General features: G+C 39.8%; 2 protein-coding genes across 2 annotated transcripts in view; both read right to left on the bottom strand.

The window, feature by feature from the left end:
- Position 1: 1 nt before the first annotated feature.
- LOC139215280 (KH homology domain-containing protein 4-like) lies at positions 2-7,529 on the bottom strand. The gene is made up of 14 exons (XM_070846587.1): positions 7,412-7,529; positions 6,242-6,503; positions 6,023-6,142; positions 5,786-5,862; positions 5,287-5,339; positions 4,933-5,138; positions 4,294-4,502; positions 3,861-3,921; positions 3,529-3,586; positions 3,081-3,316; positions 2,527-2,631; positions 1,865-1,950; positions 1,661-1,779; positions 2-1,182 (listed from the first exon to the last, which is right to left on the bottom strand). The coding sequence occupies exons 1-14, from the start codon at positions 7,438-7,440 to the stop codon at positions 1,052-1,054; spliced, it is 1,752 nt and encodes a 583-aa protein (XP_070702688.1). The 5' UTR covers positions 7,441-7,529; the 3' UTR covers positions 2-1,051.
- A 1,701-nt stretch (positions 7,530-9,230) lies between these two features.
- The window catches only part of pde8a (phosphodiesterase 8A), a 41,254-nt gene continuing 30,442 nt past the window's right edge, over positions 9,231-20,042 (bottom strand). Inside the window, exons 14-22 of the mRNA XM_070828540.1 lie at positions 19,570-19,734; positions 16,604-16,652; positions 16,373-16,508; positions 16,057-16,255; positions 14,962-15,179; positions 13,893-14,025; positions 12,734-12,898; positions 12,482-12,611; positions 9,231-11,874 (exon numbers count right to left, since the gene is read on the bottom strand). Coding sequence (XP_070684641.1) covers positions 11,768-11,874; positions 12,482-12,611; positions 12,734-12,898; positions 13,893-14,025; positions 14,962-15,179; positions 16,057-16,255; positions 16,373-16,508; positions 16,604-16,652; positions 19,570-19,734 — 1,302 coding nt within the window. The 3' untranslated portion in view covers positions 9,231-11,767. The remainder of the gene's footprint in view (positions 11,875-12,481; positions 12,612-12,733; positions 12,899-13,892; positions 14,026-14,961; positions 15,180-16,056; positions 16,256-16,372; positions 16,509-16,603; positions 16,653-19,569; positions 19,735-20,042) is intronic.

Genomic DNA, 20,042 nt, shown 5'->3' with positions numbered 1-20,042 from the left:
ATAAAAGCATTAAGGAAAAGAAAATCCATCCGTAATTATTGTACAATTGTATTCACATCTTAAAAAGGAAAAATCCACCCAGAATACTTCTACACTGTTTAAAGTGGCTGTTTTGTTCAATAGGGATATATATTTTCTGTTGACACAAAATTTCTCTGCCATTTAAGAGATTGGTAAGTGCATGTTATAGCTTCAGACCCTTAGAGTAAAAAGAGGCTTCTAGGAAAACAGCATTAACATAAGGGAGAAAAACATTACAGAAAAGTTTTATTTTCTAAAATCATATCCTCAAAATCCCCTAACGGCGTAGCCACAAAATGAGCTGCATTTAAAGTCATGTGGCTTAATACTTAATGAAGGAGGATGATGAACTAGTTTGCAGGCTATTTCTATATTTACATTTGATGTAACGGTGGGCATAAATCTAAATATGCTCTCCTTTGGCTAAAATCAACATGATCACATCCATTGTGTGATAGATTGTAGAAAAACATTCTAGGAGATGCATTAAAAAAAAAAAAAAAAACTTACTGAAACAGAAGAACATAAAGCAAAACCTACACTTGGACAAGAAAATAAAAATCCTCCTCCATCAAGAGTCCAGAAAAGCAACAAACATCAGAAACTGGTTACATTTCAATGGCCACATCAGTGTTTTTGGGATCTTTGGCCAGTTTACTACTAATTATGTCATTATTGTTACATAAAGACTGTCAAACCGGCAGTGTATGAAGTTCAGTCATCTGTCCAAATAAACTAAAATGGATAACTAAAATGGATGTCAAGAAATTTCAAGCAAGTGTCATACGGAGATGAACATTTTTTCCTTCCATCCAAGCAGACATGGTTTTCCATTCAACAACTTTTTTGCTTGGAAAATGTTCAGCTATGACGACTTATCATGCACTGTTTTTTGAACTATACCAGTGTTTTGAATAATACATGGGTGGATTTATCCTTTGATGGAGTTTGAGTGAAATGTGCTCATATACTGGATGTGGACACTGGATCTGTGGATATCCTGGACAGTGGGGATGGGGCAGGGCAGGGGCTATGATTTATCTGTCTTACTGCTGCGTGTCCTCTCCTCCTCTTCATCGGAGGAATCTTCTCCGTAGGGCACTAGCCCTGATGCATCTTCGTCCGCTTTAGATTTCTTCTCGCGCACCTCCTCTTGAACACCTGTAAGAGCACAGTAAAAACAGGGAGACAGAGAAAAGTAGAGAAAAGGTGGGGGATGTGAGAAAGAAAGAGAGAGAGAGAGAGAGAGAGAGAGAGAGAGAGAGAGAGGGGAGGGGGGACAAGGCGAGAGAGCAAAACAAAAAGGAAACCCATTGAGGAGCCTCATGTTAGCGGTGGTTTTTGAGTTCGTTTGATCCACAGCCAGGGGAGGGAAGATATCAAATGAAACGGCAGCAGAGCACACATCCATAACAGGCAGGTCCGGGGACACATGTTGAGAGAGAAAACAAGGGAAAGACAAAAAACATATACAAGAAGAGCATGTTAGTGGGTTCTACCAGTGGAGAGATTCACACAGGTCTCCACTCCTCCCCCATTCCTCCATGGGGGGGAGATGCCATTTCATGCAACACAACTCTACAGAAGAAATGTCTGAGCACTCAGGCTCCCAGAAGACTAGGACGTAACAAAGGCATACCCATTGACGCGGCGCTGCTGGGCAGACTGGCCGGATCTTCCGTCATCGCGTCTCTCTGCCTTTTGCGAGCAACAGGAGCAGGAACCGCAAAGGGAGGTGGAGGTGGAGGCATCAGAATCCTGAGGAGAGAAAACCATCAATATCTACACCACTTAAAAATCATGAAGAATAAGATACAAAGGGAAATCAGATCCATCAACAGACCTTTCTACGACGCTCTCCTCTTTCACACTGGAGGCAGGAAGTTCAGACTCTTGATGAGCAGGATCCTCTGGAGAGCTGCTGGTAGGCTAAACAGAAAAGTAAAAAAAACACTTAAAACATAAAAAAGGTTTGATGCATAGGAAAACCTTTAGTGTGAAAACCTTTCCAAATATTTTAAAACTTAATTATATATTTTTTTCTGTTGTGCAAAGACAGCTTTATTGTGGCTAAACATTCCTTTTCCTATTTTGCAAATTCCATAATTGGGAGTCTGAAGTACTTTGGGGGTTGACTGTTGATGTTGGGAAATTCAAAATGAAAACACTCCGCACTGTTTAACAGCCATTTATATTAAGGTAATTTCACTCACTACTCAGCTAGTCTAACAAATAGGAAAGAGAGTAAAAGAGATGGCAAGCATGTAGGACAAACTTAAACTGACTTTTTTTTTCTTACTTGTACAATAATTTTATTAAAAATATAATTCTGTGTAATTCTATGGTTTAGCAGTGATGAAGCTTCTCCGTTGTCTATGAATGGTGAAGACCAGACAGTTAAACTGTAACTCAAAACAAGTCAATCATTGAATAAAAGAAATGCTTGTGTTAAAATTGCCTGCGTTTTCTTTCAGATAAACGTGCAGGTGTTACTCTTTAGCTAACCTGTTCTTCCTTAGCGCCCTCCTGGAAATGACGTTTGGGACTTCCTGAGTCAGGGGGGGTGTTTATAGATCCTTCAGGCTCCACTGTCTCACTGCTGCCAGGGTCCTTAATTAGAGCAAAATCAACACATACACACTGATGCTGCCGCAAAATTTAAAAAAAACAAAAAAAAAAATTCATGCGTCCTGACACAATATGAATTATCACATATACAATGAGCCTCAAGCCTCTTAGTATGAAGTTTAAAGAAGCTTGTTATGCGTGTTTGCAGATTTTAACTACCACTGAAATTAGTAACTGGTCAGTGAATTAGATAATTGATTAATTTTGCCAAACCTTTGCTCGTTACCATTTAAAAAAAAAAAAAAAAAGCACCTGCTTTTCTTGCTTCATATCCTAAAATGAGTTTTGGGGATTTTCGGTGGCTATGGTCCTTGCGGCAAACATTTTTAACATATTTTTTAGCATTTCTAAGTCTAAACCAATGAACTAAATAACTGATAAATGAATGGTGCAAACAATAATTGGTGGCTGCCTTAATCTTTGGTTATTACCTGGGCGAGAAAGGGATGTGGTTTCCTAGGACACACCGGATACTGAACCATTGCCTGAGAAGATGGAGGGTTTGTCGACATGTTAGAATGACTTGGGGGACCATTTGCATTACTCCAATAACCACTGGCTCCTGGGTACGCTGAATAGCCGCCAGCATACCCATTTGCTGGGTAGTTATACCAGGACCCCTGGCTAGAGTAATTGCTATTAGGTGGAAATCCATGTGCTGCGTATGCTGAAATGAAAGTATAGAACGTGGAGTTAATAGCATATATCAGAGGAATCAATAATGGTGTTTTGATAACTGTGACCTACTATTTCAACATATTGTTGAGCCACTAAAGACGTCATGGGAGGATTATTTACCACAAGAAGAATGCAGTCAGCTAGTACCTGATATTTGGTCACCCTGTTGGAAATAGTAACAAGGCGTAAAAGAATACTCACGTTGTGTTGAGCCTGTGGCTGTGTACATCGACACCATGCGGCCGTGTTCAGCTCTCACCTGGAGAATGAGGTAAAACAAAAACAAATGTAAAGTGCAAGATAGCAATCCGCAAAGGCTGAATTGATTTTCCTTCAATAGTTGAGCATTGTGGGTAGGTGCAGAGCACTCAAAACCTATCTCTGGAGATCAGGTGGTTCACGCTACCATTTTCACTATAGGAGGTGGGTATCAGTGAAAACTATATGCTTTAATAGTTTCACCTTCTTAAACCTCCCATCAGGCTCATTCAGTTAAACTCCACAACATTGTGGTGACAATATCATAAACTTACAGTTTCCAGCAGACTCTCAGTCAGTTTCTTTGCTGACTCCAGTCCAGCTGCATTTGGGTGGCTGTAACACACAAAGGCCATTTTAAGATGTGATAAAACAGATTCAGGACAGATTACATGCAGGTCCTCACTGGCAGTTTCAGTCAAAAATTGTCCAAAACTGAAACCATAGAATAAAATGGATTTAAATTTGGGTTGGCTTCAGTAATTTCTTTACACCAAGCATGTTAAAATGTTAATCTTAAGACCTCTTAAACTGGCTTAAAACTTTGTGTGGTTTTCTTTTTGTTATACCTGAGGTTGTATAGCAACATTGTGTTTGCATATTTGTCCATTATGTGCTTTAAACCCCAGTGGGCTGTGAAAGTTGTATTAGTAATAGTAGTAATTAATAGTAAAGTCTGCCAAAGGTGAGCATTTGGGATGAACATACCTGATGTAGACATAAAGAGGCTCAAAAGACTCCCGTTTTGATGCTTGTTCAATGTAGCCAGAACCTTTTCCCCTGAGAAAGACTCGAGCACCCGTCTCTGTCTGGATGTGACTCAGGTACGATCCTCCTGGACCCTCAACCTTTTCATTCACGTTGAATGAGGGCAATGCCTGGTCCAGACCCACAAAAATCTTTGTGTGCACAAAACTCTGAGGATAAGGGAAAAATGTGTTGGTTTTTTTCATTATTATCATTATGCCCTGCACTTTTTGGTTGTTCGTTGACTAAAATAACTAGTGGCAGAACAACTTTGTAAGCAGGTGCGGTAATCCAAGGCTTTTCTCTGTAGGCCGGGGATGTTCTCACTGCTGCTTAATTTGGGAGGTATGTATCAGTGAAGACAACATGGTCTTCATTTGCCTCACTTTCTTTACCTCCATTTGAGTTCAACTATTGGGCACAGTATACAGCTTATTTGTCTCTGTCTTCAAAGATAAATAAACAAAATCAGATGAGAGTTTCAATGGTAGAGAAAAGAAGTGATTTAACTAAATAATACCCTGATGGCTAAAGTATGGAAAGGCTTGCTGACAGAAAGGAACTTCAGTGAACTTCAGCATAGTCTTCATGTGTGCTTACCCCTGAATGAGGAGCTGCGGGCCGATGGCCCTGACCTGGCACTGCGTTGGTGTTGGGCATCCGTGGCACAGACGGGGGAACGACGGGGCGGGGAGGCTGAGGGTAGAGTGTGAGCGGAGGCATTACAGGCACCTGTTGTCCTCCTGATGCCGCTGAGGCCCTCAACACGTCCTCAGAGATGATCTCCTTTATCCTAAGTACAGCCTCTGATGTTGCAGAAAAGTCAATGTTTGGACATCAGCCATATTGCCACGAAGAACAGGCTTCATAATGCTTATAACATTTATGAATTAATTCAGATGAGGACAATGCCAGACTCTGCATATTGAGCAGGTAAAGAAAAGAGCTACTCACTATTGACCTGCTCTTGGGACTTTCCATGGACATGCAAATACAAAGGTCTTTGTCTAAAAGAAAGCAGATCAGAAATATCATATATCTAACACCTTTTCTTTTCACCCCATTATCACTGCAACACGCAAGAATTCACTTTGTATGGTAACTGATGATTTGATTTTTATTAGATGGATAGATGCCCTGCAGGTACATATGTTAACATTTTCTTGGCAGGCAATAAGCAATGACACAGATTTTAACTATATAGCAAAGCAACAGTCTAGCATATGGAATATGAATTTTCAGTAACAAAATCATATTTTAAGAAGAGATGTTACAAGCCAATACACAAGGACAATTGTGCAAAATAGTAGTCTAGAGCATGTATCAGATACATTATGTAAAATGTATCCGTATCAGATCGGACTTGGTATTAGATAACCAGTATTAAAAAGGACTCAGATTGGGATCAGTCCTAAAAAAACTTGATTAGGATATCACTTGTCTTGGTACATACCCTCCTGTTTTTCCCTTGTCAGTCTCAGACATGTAATGACCTTTTGTTGAGACGACTGCACCACTAAACTGTCGGATCTGAAAAAGGTGATAGAGTTTTGATTACAACATAAGACAGATTTTTGGAGAATGATTATTTTAAGCTCTTAGAGACTATTCATAACATTTTCCTCACTTTCCCAGTTTCTTAATGAGTGTGGTGTGTAAAACATAGCTGCCAAGGCCTATTTCCACTTACCTCCTCCTGTGTCTTGCCTTTAGTAAGAAGGTCCCTGCTATTTAGAGGTACATCATTAATGTCGACCTCTGTGACCACCATTTCTTCCGTAGCGGTCGGCACAGGCACAGTTGGAGGGTTCTAAAAGACATGAAATGATAAGTAAAAATTGTAAGCCCTCTGACTGCATAAACAAGACATATTGCAGTTATTTTCAACAGTCTTTTAAATCATGTGCACCTTTGCAAGCAACGGTGGAGGAGTCAAGAGCTTCCCTTTAGCCATTAACATGGCATTTATTTTAGCCGCCATGGCGGCAGCCATTTCAACTCCTCCTGGAGGTGCTGGCTTTTCTGGCTGGGAGGCTGTACTATTTGCACCAGCAGCGCTGACGACTCCTGATAAAGAGACAGGGTGGGCTGCATTTTCACTACTCCTCTGCTGTGTTACATCTACACTCTGTTTAGGTTGGGCTGGCTGATCCCATCGGCTGGTTAGGCACCTGAAAATTTGAAAAAAAACAGCAAACAAAATGTTTCATAAGCATACATTTAAAAATAACTTCCACTACATTATAACAACACCACGGTTTGTTGAATCTTAAGTGAGTGATGAATCAACGATCAATGATTCAAGATTTAAATGGAAACTTCAGTGCTTTTGATTATTTGGCGTGGTTTCAGTTGACTGTATGTGATTGAAGGAGGGCCTCTGGGGCCCCTTCATTCTCTCTGTACTTGTACGGTTTGTTTATCCATATTTATAAGCCGATATTCCAAAAAATAAGAAAACGCTTAATAAAACATTCAACATTATAACAACACATGTAACGTTTGTGGATAGATCTTTCCAATATCCAATCGTATTCTACGTTAAAATGTAGCGTTATACCGTACATAAATGTGGTTTTTATGTTGTGATAAAGCCTATCTTTTTCATAACGCCAACAACAATGTTTGTAATTTGAGTAAAAATTAAAGGCATAAGTTAACAGTTCATGGCCACCTAAGCTAGCAAAGTTATCTCGCGCTACCTCAAGCTGCGGCTAGGCTAAACTAAGCAAGCTACAATCCTGTTTTTTGACTATCAAATTACCAAAATGTATCTTTAAGACTGTGATGGGTAAAGTGCTTTAGAACTATGATAACATACAATCAAGCCATTCTACTCGTGTTGACTTTTAAGCCCACAAACGACTTACCGCGAGCTAACATTTATTAGCAGGCCGCTAGCATATATGCTAAATGATAGTAAAGCTAACTCCTGTAGCTTTTTCACATTCAGCTAAAAGAGCGCCGTAGCTAATATTAGCTTAGCTGGCTAACTTGTTTTTCGACAGTGTTGCGCTAGCTCCCACAACGTTACTCAAGTAAACATAATTCATTTAACATAAACTGAACTGAAACTTACGGTGTTTGTCCAGTCATTCCCGAAGACATAGCACCAACCCGCTAGTTCTGCAGTAAAATTAAAATAGTTTCTAATATAGTTGAACGACGGCAGCCATCGGTCTGCTCTCTCCGTCGCCGGCGACTTCTTCTGACGACTTGTCGCAAAGTCTGACAAGGCGGAAGTCGAGCTGTTTTCATGTTATGTAACTTGTAAATATTACATCCATCCAGTTTTGACAATATATATAAAATGTATAGAATTTCAAAGTGACTTTGAAATTTTTATCAAAGTGATTTAAATATGCGTAGAAAAAATCCAAAAAGCGACGTCTCCTATTTATATGAGTTGAGACCATGGCTACATTAACCTAGGGGGTCCAGGGGCAATGAAGAACAGCTGGACACCCTATTAAAGGTGCAGTCACATTGCACCCATAAGTGTATTAAGAGAACTGGATTCAGCCTTGGAGGCCCCCTGTTTTTTCTATGGAAGCTGCTCAGCGGCACATCGCTAACAAAGGTTGATGTCCTGGGTATATAATTACCCAGATCTTCCGTGCATGGACATCCATGTCTCTGCATAGATGGAGCGTGCACACTAGTGTCCTAGGCTGGCCGAGCTAATTTGAACGGGGATGAAATTATTTAATTGTGTGATTTTACTCAACTTCCAAATGTTATCAGACCTCGTAGCCGAATTCTGAGCCATTTCTCAGGGGTTGTGATGCCCAAAACAATACCTACTGATTTACAGATTTGTCTTTCACAATGGAAGTTGTTGGGAAAATGTCTTTTTGGTGGAATAATTATTAGTATCTGTGCTTGTAAATGCACATTACACTTTCACCCTACTAGTATCTGCTCTGTCTACCATTCACTTCAACTGAAGACCACGTCATGGATGAATTCAGGCATGTATCTCCTGTTTCTGTGCACTCTTCAGCTGCTAGCAGACTTGCAGTTCACAGTTCAACTTTGTTCAACCTTTTGGGTTGTTTTGATTTATTAACATTCTAAAATATAAAAAAAAAATAACATATCAACCTTTGCCATGGACAGTGCAACATCATCCTGGACTTGTTTCCATCATTGTACCTGTTGTTCAATGTCTGACCTTACAAAATATTATACTGACACATATATGAAAATAGGAACTCTGATCATGTGGCCATCAGAAAAGCACTGTAAAGAAATAGAAAAGTTATTATTCTAGCATGTTTCATCTCCCTGTTTAGTACATTACGCTACCCGACTAAAACTCATTTGTTTTCTTACTATTGTGTGACACTTGGAATACCCTGTGCAATACACACACATTTATATCTTTTCTCATATTTTCATATTTGTATTTGTCTTTATATTTGTTATATCCCTTATTTTTGTACTATTTCTGTTACTGACACTTTGTTTCTTCATCTTTTCTGTCTCCTCTGTTGCTGTAACAAGTGAATTTCCCCGGTGTGGGATAAATAAAGTCTCTCTTATCCTATCTCAAAAACGATGGCATCTCTCTCACAGGTTATTAAGATATATACAATCCCTAATCACTCTGCTCATTATCTATTTATTAGCTACTTTAGAACCGTAATGCCAGTGTGATGTATCTCAAGGCCGAGTTCAAACACATATTTAACACTGCATGAAAAACATGCAGCTCCTTTCATTCATTTCTTGATATTCTGCAAAAAAAAAAAGAAACATCCAATGAACCATTTGTTTGCACGGATAATGTGGCATGAAGTGTGCATAATGCACGAACAAATAGACAATTGTTTATTTACCATTTCCTAACAACAGATAGCATCTTCTTTTAACCATGACCACAATTGTTTCTTGACCTTTACCAAGTACTTTCTTTAAATCAAACCTTAAAGCGGCAATATATGCATTTAGAAAGAAGAAATAATGCATTCTTCCTCTTACAATTAAAAGTTGAATCGATAAGCAATAAAACTAAGTCTGACATAAGTCTGGAAGAGCTGATTTGTTTGATGTGCCATCTGAGTGATGTAGAAAATGTGTTTCCTTTTGTTTTTAACTGTCCTTTTTACAGTAGAGGCAGTAGATAGACAGAGATAGATAGATACTTTATTGATCCCCTGGGGGAAATTCAGGATGCCAGCCACCATGTAGTTCGAGATGCATTGTTCGCCTCCGGCAAACCTTTGCTCTTGTTGCTCTAAAAATGAAGATTGTTAGAAATGAAACAAGTAACCTAAAGAGGTATTCAGATAGTTAAGATAGTTAGTGCAAATATTCAGTACATTTATAAGACATGTTATTGGATAATAAAGAATGAGTGGAAAAGACAGAGTAAGAGGACAGACATTGAATCATTGCAGGAAATAGACTGCAAACTTAACATAATTGACATTATTTTATTTTTCATTGAATAGTTTCTAATTTTTTCCGTGCCTTCAGACCAAGATGTGAATCAGAAGGAACAAACAAATCCCCTGATTGAGTGTACAATTCTGTCATAAGAGAGAAACAAAGATAACCGTGGTCAATACATCTTATTAACCATCATTTGCTTAGCTGTTATGGCATTTATATACTGTTTAAAGAGGAATTATTCTTAATAAGCAACAATCTTTAACATATATTAGTATCCTAATCTGAAACCAGCCTTGAACAAAAAGCTGTTCCCTGGGTCTGTGCATAAGGATGTTGGACAAGTGGCCAAAATAGAATGATGTTTGATCAGAAATCAATGCAAGCTGGCCTCTAGGAGACTGCTTAAAGACAGTGATAGACAACTCTGCGATCCACATCCTTCTTAACCATTTAGTTCTCTGTATACGTGCTCTGCGTGACCATCCAATTCACAGGTATTCAGATAGCTATAATGGTTGATCTCATTTGCTGCAAATCCAGTGTAAAATTCATTGTCTATAAAAATATTGAGATTTACTTGAACATAACCTTCTGACTATGTTATAATAAAAACTCCAGATGTCCGTTGCAGTTGCACAGTGGGATGTACTGTATAAATATTGTATAAAATAAGGCAGTCTTTTCAGTAGGATAAACCAGATACAAAAATTTCTGGGAGAAAAAATTTTCAAGTCCAAAATGTTTTCACATATTTCTGCTGTAGTCAAATGTCAAGCGGTTTACAGCATTAAACCAAGAGTAAGGGATTGTTGCAACAATGAATACACCCACGCACCCGCACCTACAACCCAAACACACCCGCACATATACCCACACATACACACACGCACAAGCACGCACACAAACTCCTGATGATCAACAATAACAGCTTATTCTACAATGCAACATCCCATCCCTGGACAAATCACTGAGACGTAGACATTTCTAATATTGTTTACAGTGCAATACAAAAGTGTTCATTCAAACTGGTACTGTACTTTTGATAAGAAAATAAAAATGTTTAATATGGTAATGCTTCATATGAATAATAATTGTGAATTTTTGAGAGTTATAGTAGTATTTGTCTTCATCAGCTTTGGCTTTTCTCTCTCTTTTTCAAATTCATTTTGTTCTTATTTTTCAACTAATTTATTTATGAATTTTAATATAGAAAATATGGAACATCTAAGACAAAATTAACATACCAAATCATCTGTAATTAGTTACCTATGATCGTGATGTTGAGGTTTTTATCTCTCAGCAGTGGCCTAAAGTAAAGATCCACTCCCTGACCCAAAAAGAAAGCATCCCCTCCCACATGTCTGTTATGACAGCTACGTGTCAACTTGGATGTGTTTCTGAAGGACACATGAATATATTGCCAAAAAAAAAAAAAAAAAAAGCAGTGGAGTGTTCTTTCATGGTGTGGCCTCCAGGGGCAGAGGGAGCAGTCCTGCCTTGCTGAGAGCACAAGGCTGGAGGTCAAAGATGATTGTATGGCCAGACGGCGATTGGACACCTTCATATCTAGACCACACTTCCATCCACTCCTCCAGTGTTGCTTGCTTCTTCGGTAAACAAGCAGTTTTTACTCAAACAGCAACTTCACAGGCAGACAGGAGAGCCCACGTGGTAATAAGGGGACGGATGCTTTGCCAGGAGGCCTGTAAGGACCCTCTCTCAGTCATGTCACTCGACCAGCTACACTGCGAATGCCTGAGAGGCATGAGAAGTTCATAAGGAGGCTGTAAGTCCGTGTCTGTTTGTCACAGTTTCCGTCTGACAGGGGTTGTAAAGCCAGCAAAGTTACTGCTACAACTGCCTGTCAGGTAGTCCTTCTGTGGTTTCTGCATGGACGGACATGTGGTCGCTCGGCGTGCTACAGAAGCAGGAGAGTGAAGGCAGGGAGGCCCTTTGGCTGGCAGGGAGAGAGACACCCCAGCACGAGAAAGGAGGGCTGCCCTGGACTTCAGAGTCCCAGGGCTGGACACTGCAGCACCTACTCTGGAGGCGGTCGCAGGCTGTGCAGCTTCCTCTCATCCAGGCTTTTCCAGTACTTGAAGTTGTTGTCCAAGTGCTGCATAAGATTGGGGAGGTCTGCAAAAGCTGGAGACATGACAAAGTTAAAACTCAATTCCAGATTTTAATGGTGTGTTTTTAATGTGTGTATTTATTTTTTTTTTTTTAATAAATCAACATCACTATCTCATCATCACATTTCTGCAAAAGAAAACTGGTACTGAATCTTAAATCTCAACACAGGATATCTGCTGATTATGAGTACCTATTCCCAGTACTGATCCGATACCAGTGTTCTCTTTTTGCCCTAATTTAACATCTGCAAAGGAGTTGTTGACCCACTGCGACTTAATGAATGTAACAGACAGTGGAAACACTGAATTCTATGATGAGATTCAAAAGTATTGAAAGTGGCTTGGTCATGTCCCGGTCAATATCTGACCTGTTTGATAAGGTAAGTATCTGCATTGATACTGATCCAGTGTTTTTTTTTTATTTTAATTCACTTGCTAAATTTGAATGCTGCTTTTAAGGACTTACTCAGTATAAGGAAGTTTCGCATTTCTCTTGAAGATTTTATTCTCAGACATTCTACATGCCACTTATACCTTTCTTCTTTTACAGGTAACAACTAATAGTCTGCAGAGTTATATGTAAATATCTCTAGTGTTTGCATAATGCTGTGCAATCTTACCATCCCATGCATCAAACATGTCCGTAATGAAGTAGTCTATGAAGGAAATCTGGGACTTTGGGATGCTACACGTGTTTCTGTCAAACACAGGCATAACCACTGGTAGACCTTGTCTCTTCTCCTCGTCCGTCTGCGCCAGAGACGACAGCACAAGTGAGCATCACGCACAAGAAATACGTAACTTACAAAAAAGACAGCTTCTAGATCCATCTTCCCACGCCATCAACACCATGTTAGTTGTTTTCTACTTACCTGTGCAAAATACTCCTCTGAGATGCGTCCGGCCCATTCTATACAGAGCTCCTGAGGCCTGCATGGATTGGAGATGTCTGCACACTTAATCAGCATCCGCTTGACGAGGATGCGATTCTCTGGGGATGTCAGAACGCTTTTGACAGATTCCTCATCACTGTTTCCCTAAAAAAAAAAAAAAGAAGCATCAGAAGCAGACCATTAGCACGAAGACAACTGAAGTTCTACTTATTAGTGGCAATAGACAGCTCCTCATAGCACACAGCAGCTGAACAACTTTAAAAATAACTGACTGTATCTGTGGATAAACTGGGAAGATAAAATATGTCCATGGCAGCTGATAAGGAAGGAGGGTCTGTATTCAGGGTGAGTGTGTTCATTATGAGCTCTTGCAACACTTGCATGTAAAAAAGTACAGCATGGTTCGTGCAGTCACATGATTTAAAGCCCAATGTATGTTTCAAGATTAAATTCACTGATAGTTACGTTGAGTACAGAAGGTCTACTTTACTGGGCCGCGATGAGTGAGTTATATTTAGACCTTCAAGTCTAGATTTAACTGAATGAAAGTATATGTGACACATAGACCAAAGAGCTTTATTAAAAACTTAAACTCCAGTACATTGTATACCAAACAGTTAAATCTCTATTAAACTCTATCAGTATGACCTGACAAGTTCTGGAAGTGGCTATATTATACAGAAATATAATAATTAAGGGAAAAATAAGCACCAAATCATTTATACACATCATTCTTGCCTTTAAAAGGCAATACAACCTTTAAATGTCTGTGGTGAGCATTCCACACAGACACGAGAAAGATGGTACCAAGTTGTAAAATTCTCTCCCCACGAAGTTCTCTGTGCCCAGGCAACAACAAACCACAAGTCCCCTGAACCAGTATCATCATCTCTCGAGCTCTTAAACTATTGTTGCTTGCGTACTGGTGGACTGAGTATGACTCTGACAGAATAAGATGACTATAGTTGTGTTTATCAAGTGTCTGAATGCCTCTTTGTGTCCTTCCTGCTCTGACGCAAAACACTGATCTGTTTAGAACAAAATGCTAAAATTAGAACTACTATTATTACACAGGTATGAAATACAAAAACATTTAAAAGTGTTGCAGTTTGATTTCATTTTTTTTTTTTAATCTCACCCCGTTCTCCTCCAGAGCAGCCAGCGGCTTGTTGATGCTGTTGACAAATTTGTTGACATGTTCAAAGTGTTTGGTCATCTCAGTTGCGAGCACCATATCTATGATAGCCTGTCGTAGTGTTCGATATTCGTTCCTAGAGAGAGAGGGAGAGATGGACAGAAACCAGGCGGGTTGAGGAGGCGAAGACAGCGAGAGGAGAAACAGAGAAAACAGAGGGAGTGAAGTGACAGTGTGGTAAATAGCATGGAAACCCGTGTGAACAGTTTTCCCCTTCTGACTGCAGTGACAGTGCCGATGAATGGATGCTTTGTTCGCCTCCCCCCTCTGAGGGGACCAGCACATGTGAGCTATTCTGCTTTGGGACTCAAATCACATTATTACCCTGCCGCTGTCAACACACACACAGTATTGCTTTCATCAGCAGACTTAGCTTATCCCCTGTGATGCTTCAGGTGACGTCTGCGTCACAAACATTTTTTTAAAGAGAATTTTAATGCATAAAGTATGATTTTTCTCAATCTCACATATTGATATTTATAAATATTTAATCAGAATCAGAATCAGAATTACTTTAATAATCCCCAGGGGGAAATTGCTTTTTGTTACACACAGCTCCAAAAGAATAAGAATAAGAATACATAATATAATATGTGGGTTCCAATAGCTCAAACTGCACACAACCAAAAATGTCCTAATTGTCCTAATTTGGAATATATTAAAGGAATAGTCCACCCCAAAATGAAAATATAGTAATTATCTTCTCAACCTCATGTCAGTAAAAACTGTTAGCTTAGCTCTTTTGGAGATACTGCAGTAAATATTGGCCTTTAGAGCACACAATGCACTTATTTGTTTAGTGAATCAGACAACTTGTCTTTGCAGAATTTTTTTAGGTGTCTTAGGCTTTTACAGACTTGTAGCTACATACTTCAATATCCACGGAACCTCAGAAGTTCAGGAGAAGTTTAACTTTGGGGGCTTGTTTTGTGCAATCTTTAGTTGAGCTGTGAGCCAATGATGACAACTTTCATCTTTTAGGGTGACCCTGTCCTTGTAAAGACTTTCCTACCTTTCAATGTTTTTGAAGATGTTGCACTTATCATCTCTTGTGGTGATCTGGAAGGCCAGTGCTGCATGGTGGCTCTCTAGCACAGCTGTGTCATTGTAGAGGATGGCCAGCTCGCTTCCTGCGTTGCACAGGAAGCTGTTGGTGCGGCCTGGGTGGTCCACATCGTGCACAGTAGCAGCGATCAGGGCAGCCACTTCGTCAATGGGATCCAAACTTTGCTGTTGGGGCAAACGGACAGACCCACTTACCTGTCTGTACAGTTCTAGAAATTCATTAACCTTGTGTGATGTAACTTCACAGGTCACTGGCTAAGCCAATGAAAGATCACTCCACTGAGGTCAGAAATAGACAGTTTGGTAATCAGCTTAACCAGTACATGAACTCAACCAGTTACTGAGCCACTGACACACTTGGACAAAACCACAACTCTCTTGGATAACGTAGGCTCAGACGAGGCACCTGAGATTAAAGACTGAGGAGAGACGTGTTTGATAGTAGAAAATCGAAACATCTAGATACTGCGAGTGTTTTGGCCCACAGCAAAAGCAGAGGAGAACATTTGTAAACAAAGATGGAGGGAAAAAAAGCAGGAAAAATATAATGTCTCTTATTAGGAATTAATGGGAATGGTGTCACACTGATCACTCTATAAAAACTATTACAACAGAGCTTTCACTGCCACATATAACAATTTGCTATAGTTATTTTCTCAATTAATTAATTCACCTTTGGCTTAAATGTAAATGTAAAAAAAAAAAATAGTGAAAAATGGCCATCACAATATTCCAGAAACCCAAGGTGATCTTCAAATTGCCTGTTTTTTCTAAAAAAAAATGGTCTAAAACCAAAAGATATTTAATTTAGCATCACATAAAACAAAGAAATGCAGTAAATGCACACCTCTTAATAATGTGGAACAACTAAAAATACCCAGAAATTATTATCAAAATAGTTGCAGATGAATTGTTCATCAACTACTCCTTTAGCCTACAATAGTCTTTGGGCCAGAGGCAACATTCTGAACGCTCAAAGTATATTTGGCATGTATGTAAAATAGTATGTTCTATTGTCAATCGTTGCCATTTATGAATTTACCTTGACCCTCTCCTTGCAGAGAAAATAGGCTGTTGCGTGCAGGACATCAGCTGCATGGGAAGAGTTGTGGTAGGAGTTACTGGAGTGGTAGTTGGCTTCAATCACTTGTAGCCAGGAGCGCAAAGTGGCCTCAGGGCAGTTTAGGAACTCGCAGACCCCAAAGCGGGAGAAGATCTTCAGGCCCAAGTAGGTCAAAGGCCTGCGAGAGGATTCAGCATGGTAGTTTAACATAAACTCTCATCCCAAGCTTTCCTTCCACACCAAAGACAATTAGACACAGTCCCTCCAGTAGCCTTTAACTGTGTTGTTGCCTCACCGTTTCATGGTTGCAGCCTCCAAGTTGATGATGTCAAAGTCCCAAGACTCCTCGTTCTCCATGGTCTGGGCGATACGGGGTGGGATGTCATTTAACGACAGAGGAGTCGTCAGATGACTGGGGATATGGTGGGGCTCTGTGAGCAAAGGAACAGACAAGAAAGGATTAGACTGGATGTGGGGGTGATGTGTTGATCACTACTATTTTCCCGTATGCTTTATATGGACTTACGTTTAGTGGAAAAGATGTATTCATTTCCTGATAATCGGCGTAAACCGTCCTGTGAACATGAAAAAACGAAGAAATGTTTCAAGGACTGAGGTAGAAAGAGTAAAAAACAGACAGCATACATACAATTCATTAACCATCATTTGTCCTTTTTGAACGGTCACATAAGTTCACCTCAGTGTTACGAGCAACAGCATCACTTCTGTCAAAAACACTGCACGGCCCTTCAAAAGAATTTGTCATAATCAGTGACATTATTTGGATGCTCTGGCTTCAACTGTCTGAGAGATTAACTCTTTCATGAAATCTAATATAATAATCACTAGTTAGAGGGAATTTCCATTAGAAAAGTTGATAAGAAAACTTTAATCAATAAAGAAAGTCTAGTCTAGTCTAGTCTAGTCTTAAACTGTCAAGATGCTCCTGGTGCTTGTAGATGTTGAAGTGGTAAAGTTTCGTCCAGTTTAATTTTTTAGAAGTGACATCCTACAATCCTTGAGCCATGACTAGAATCTCAATCACATTTTTCCAAATGATTTTCCCAGCAAAGAGAACAATAACTATCTGTTTTCAGTATATGTCAACGTGATTTAAAAAAAAACAGTTGAGGCAAGACTGTAACAAATTACACTTTTATAATAAATAAGATGAAACAAAGACATATTTTCCATTTTAACACTTTAATAAGCGTTCTTTCATCCGTGCTATGACACAATATTTTGGAGGCTCTGTTATGTTGACACCTTATATAGTTTCCACTCCAGCACACAGACGGAGCGGAGGGATGAAGCAGCCAAGCTGAGTGTAATGAAACCAATATTCAGTTTGGAAAATGATCACCATATTTATGAACTGTATAGTTGTGTCAGAAATGACACCATGATAATTTATGTACATATGTAAACTAATCTAGAGTGAATTATTCCATTATGACATTTGTCTTCCTCTGGGCAGTGCTGCATGCTGTGATAATAAATGGGGCTTATCGGTAGGGTAACGCTTCATCACCCAAATAATGAAAAACGCTGCTTCTCAGTGGTTAGGAGTATGATGATCTGGCTGTTCTTAACACAAAGTCTATTATTCACAGCTGATACAAATCACAATGCAAGAGCTGATCAAAGTGTTTTTAGTCACACTAGCTGTTTGACATTCATGGTCCCCTGAGGATGAATCCTAATGACAGCCGTCATCCCCTGATTTTTTCTGTAGCGCTACTGTGAGGTTGACATTTGTGGGTTTGAGTGAAATGTCTGAACATTAAATCTGGTACAGACATGGTGCCTCGTGGGATGAATTGTAATTTATTTGTTAACTTCTCCTCCACAATCAACATTTTCACATTGACCTGGACATAAAAATCCACCTCAGTGTCATCTGAATGCATGCTTCACTGTGAGGGATACAACTCTTGACTTGACCCTTTGTACAAAAGAGTTAAATTGATCGTTGCCACGAATTTGCTTAAATTCTCTTCATTCTTAAATATTTCTTCCTTTGACGTCTCATAACATCTTGCGTTTTTTGAATGTGTTTGAACAATCAGAACAAAGCTTCTGATTACTTCCAGGTTTATGTGAAAATATTAGAGATTCGACAGTTGCATTTAGCTGGAAGCACAGGCTCAGAGAAGGAGCGGCATGACTGTAGACTCATACTTCTGTTTTATGTTAGCAACAACCATTGCAGTACTTCTGCATCCATTACCGTTCTTGGCAAAAGAAATATGATTAAATCTGTCTCCTAAAGAATAACTGTGACAAGAAGCTACAATGAAATCATTCTGACCTAAAAATGTATAATGTGGCATAAAACTATGTCCTCAGGCCACTGGATGACATGAAAAAACATGAAAATAAAACATTGTGAGCATTAAGGCGCCCACTTCTCTCAAACAACATTTTTGCCACTTGTCAGCTATGCAAATGACAGACCTATATCACTCAGTCATTCTGATGCAAGATACATATATATGTTGGCCGTTAGTGAGTGCATGGGTGTGTGTCGCAGAGTGAAATGTTTACTTCACAAGTGAAAAAGGAAGAGGAGAGTGGCTCATCTTTGACCCGAGCATTGTCTCATGGTGGCGCTGCCTCTGTACACACAGGTTATTTTAAGACTTTCTCCCCCGAAAGATGACAGCTCTTCTCTTAATGTTAACTGGGTCCTCTGAGTTCAGACCCAGCACACCTCAACACAACAACGCGCAGCCAAGAAACTACATGAGCAAATGATGAAAAATAATCACCTAAACCTGAACTCACACCTCATGGTCTTCTGGTTTCATCAGCCTTTATGACTTATGCAGAACAAATGTTGTGTAAAGGACTATGTGTAACAGTTCTCTGCCTATGCGTGTCCAGAGTGTACATGTATAAGTAAAGCCATGCTTATTCATCTGATCCAAAGAACAGGATGTTTCCAGGCCTGCGGAGTGAGAGAGGAAGAGGTTCATGTGAGTGTGACTGTGTGCATGTGTGCAGAGAGAGAGAGGGGGGGGGAGAGCAGAGGGGGGGAGAAAGAGAGGGTGGGGTGGGCTTTCCTCTCCAGCCTACAGGAGCACAAAGGACAATCTAACACTTCCTCTGGGGTCGTTGCCAAGACTGCCAACTTGGCACTCTTTCTACTTCTGTACTTCACCATTGCTGTCTGTTAATCTCTCTCTCTGTCTCTCTTTCCCTCCCCCCAATATGAACTGAACTCCTCACATAAAAACAAAAATCAACACACATGGACACTCCTGAACTCCTGACTCTTTTGTTTCTGTCACTTAGCACATTATCATGGGCTTTCACGGTGAACGCTTCACGGACATTCACATAGACATGCGTGTTATCACTGTGGAATTCTGCTACACACTCTGACGTGTGTTATCATATGGGAGTCGATTCATTCGTAGCGGAAGGAAGCTGTTTGGGTGTTTCAGACTTCTCAAAGAACCCTCGTGCTCTAAAGGACCTGCTACTTACCGTCATCAGCCCCCCCACAAGGTCATTCGTATGAGGATCTTCATCCTTGGTGCCTAACTGTGGGGAGTAGAGCTCAGTGGTCCTCAGGATCTCCAGTACTCGATCCAAGGCCTCCGCCACGGGCATAGGACTGCTCTCCTGCGCTGCATTGATGATGTTGATTACCTGGATGGTCAAATGAATAAGGTAATAATGGGAAGAAGAAGGAGAAGAGGCAGAAAGACACTTTTAGAGAGTATCAACAATAATAATAACAAAAACAATAATATTTCCATACTTTGTGCTAAACTAAGCTCAATGGCTCTCAGTTCTGGCTTCATATTGAATAGACAGATAAGAGTTATTGGTCTTCTCGTTCAACAAGAAATTACAGTTAATCCCAGAACAGCAAACAATTCATTAAAAATTAAAAGCACTTGAATAAGCTAAGCATGGGATTAAAACGTGTAAGATGATCTCTGTGTCTCTAACAT

Source organism: Pempheris klunzingeri, chromosome 1, assembly GCF_042242105.1.
Source record: "Pempheris klunzingeri isolate RE-2024b chromosome 1, fPemKlu1.hap1, whole genome shotgun sequence".
Taxonomy (NCBI): Eukaryota; Metazoa; Chordata; class Actinopteri; order Acropomatiformes; family Pempheridae; genus Pempheris; species Pempheris klunzingeri.
The sequence above is the reverse complement of the archived record's forward strand: the minus strand, read 5'-3'. Positions and strand labels throughout refer to the sequence as shown.

Bases quoted from the DNA above. Each gene is read 5' to 3' on its own strand.
- LOC139215280 (XM_070846587.1), bottom strand. From the start codon at position 7,440: ATGTCTTCGGGAATGACTGGACAAACACC. The intron at 6,504-7,411 runs GTAAGTTTCAGT...TCAAATTTTCAG, and splicing joins GGAATGACTGGACAAACACC to GTGCCTAACCAGCCGATGGG. The intron at 1,951-2,526 runs GTTAGCTAAAGA...TTTTCTGTTTAG, and splicing joins AGGGCGCTAAGGAAGAACAG to CCTACCAGCAGCTCTCCAGA.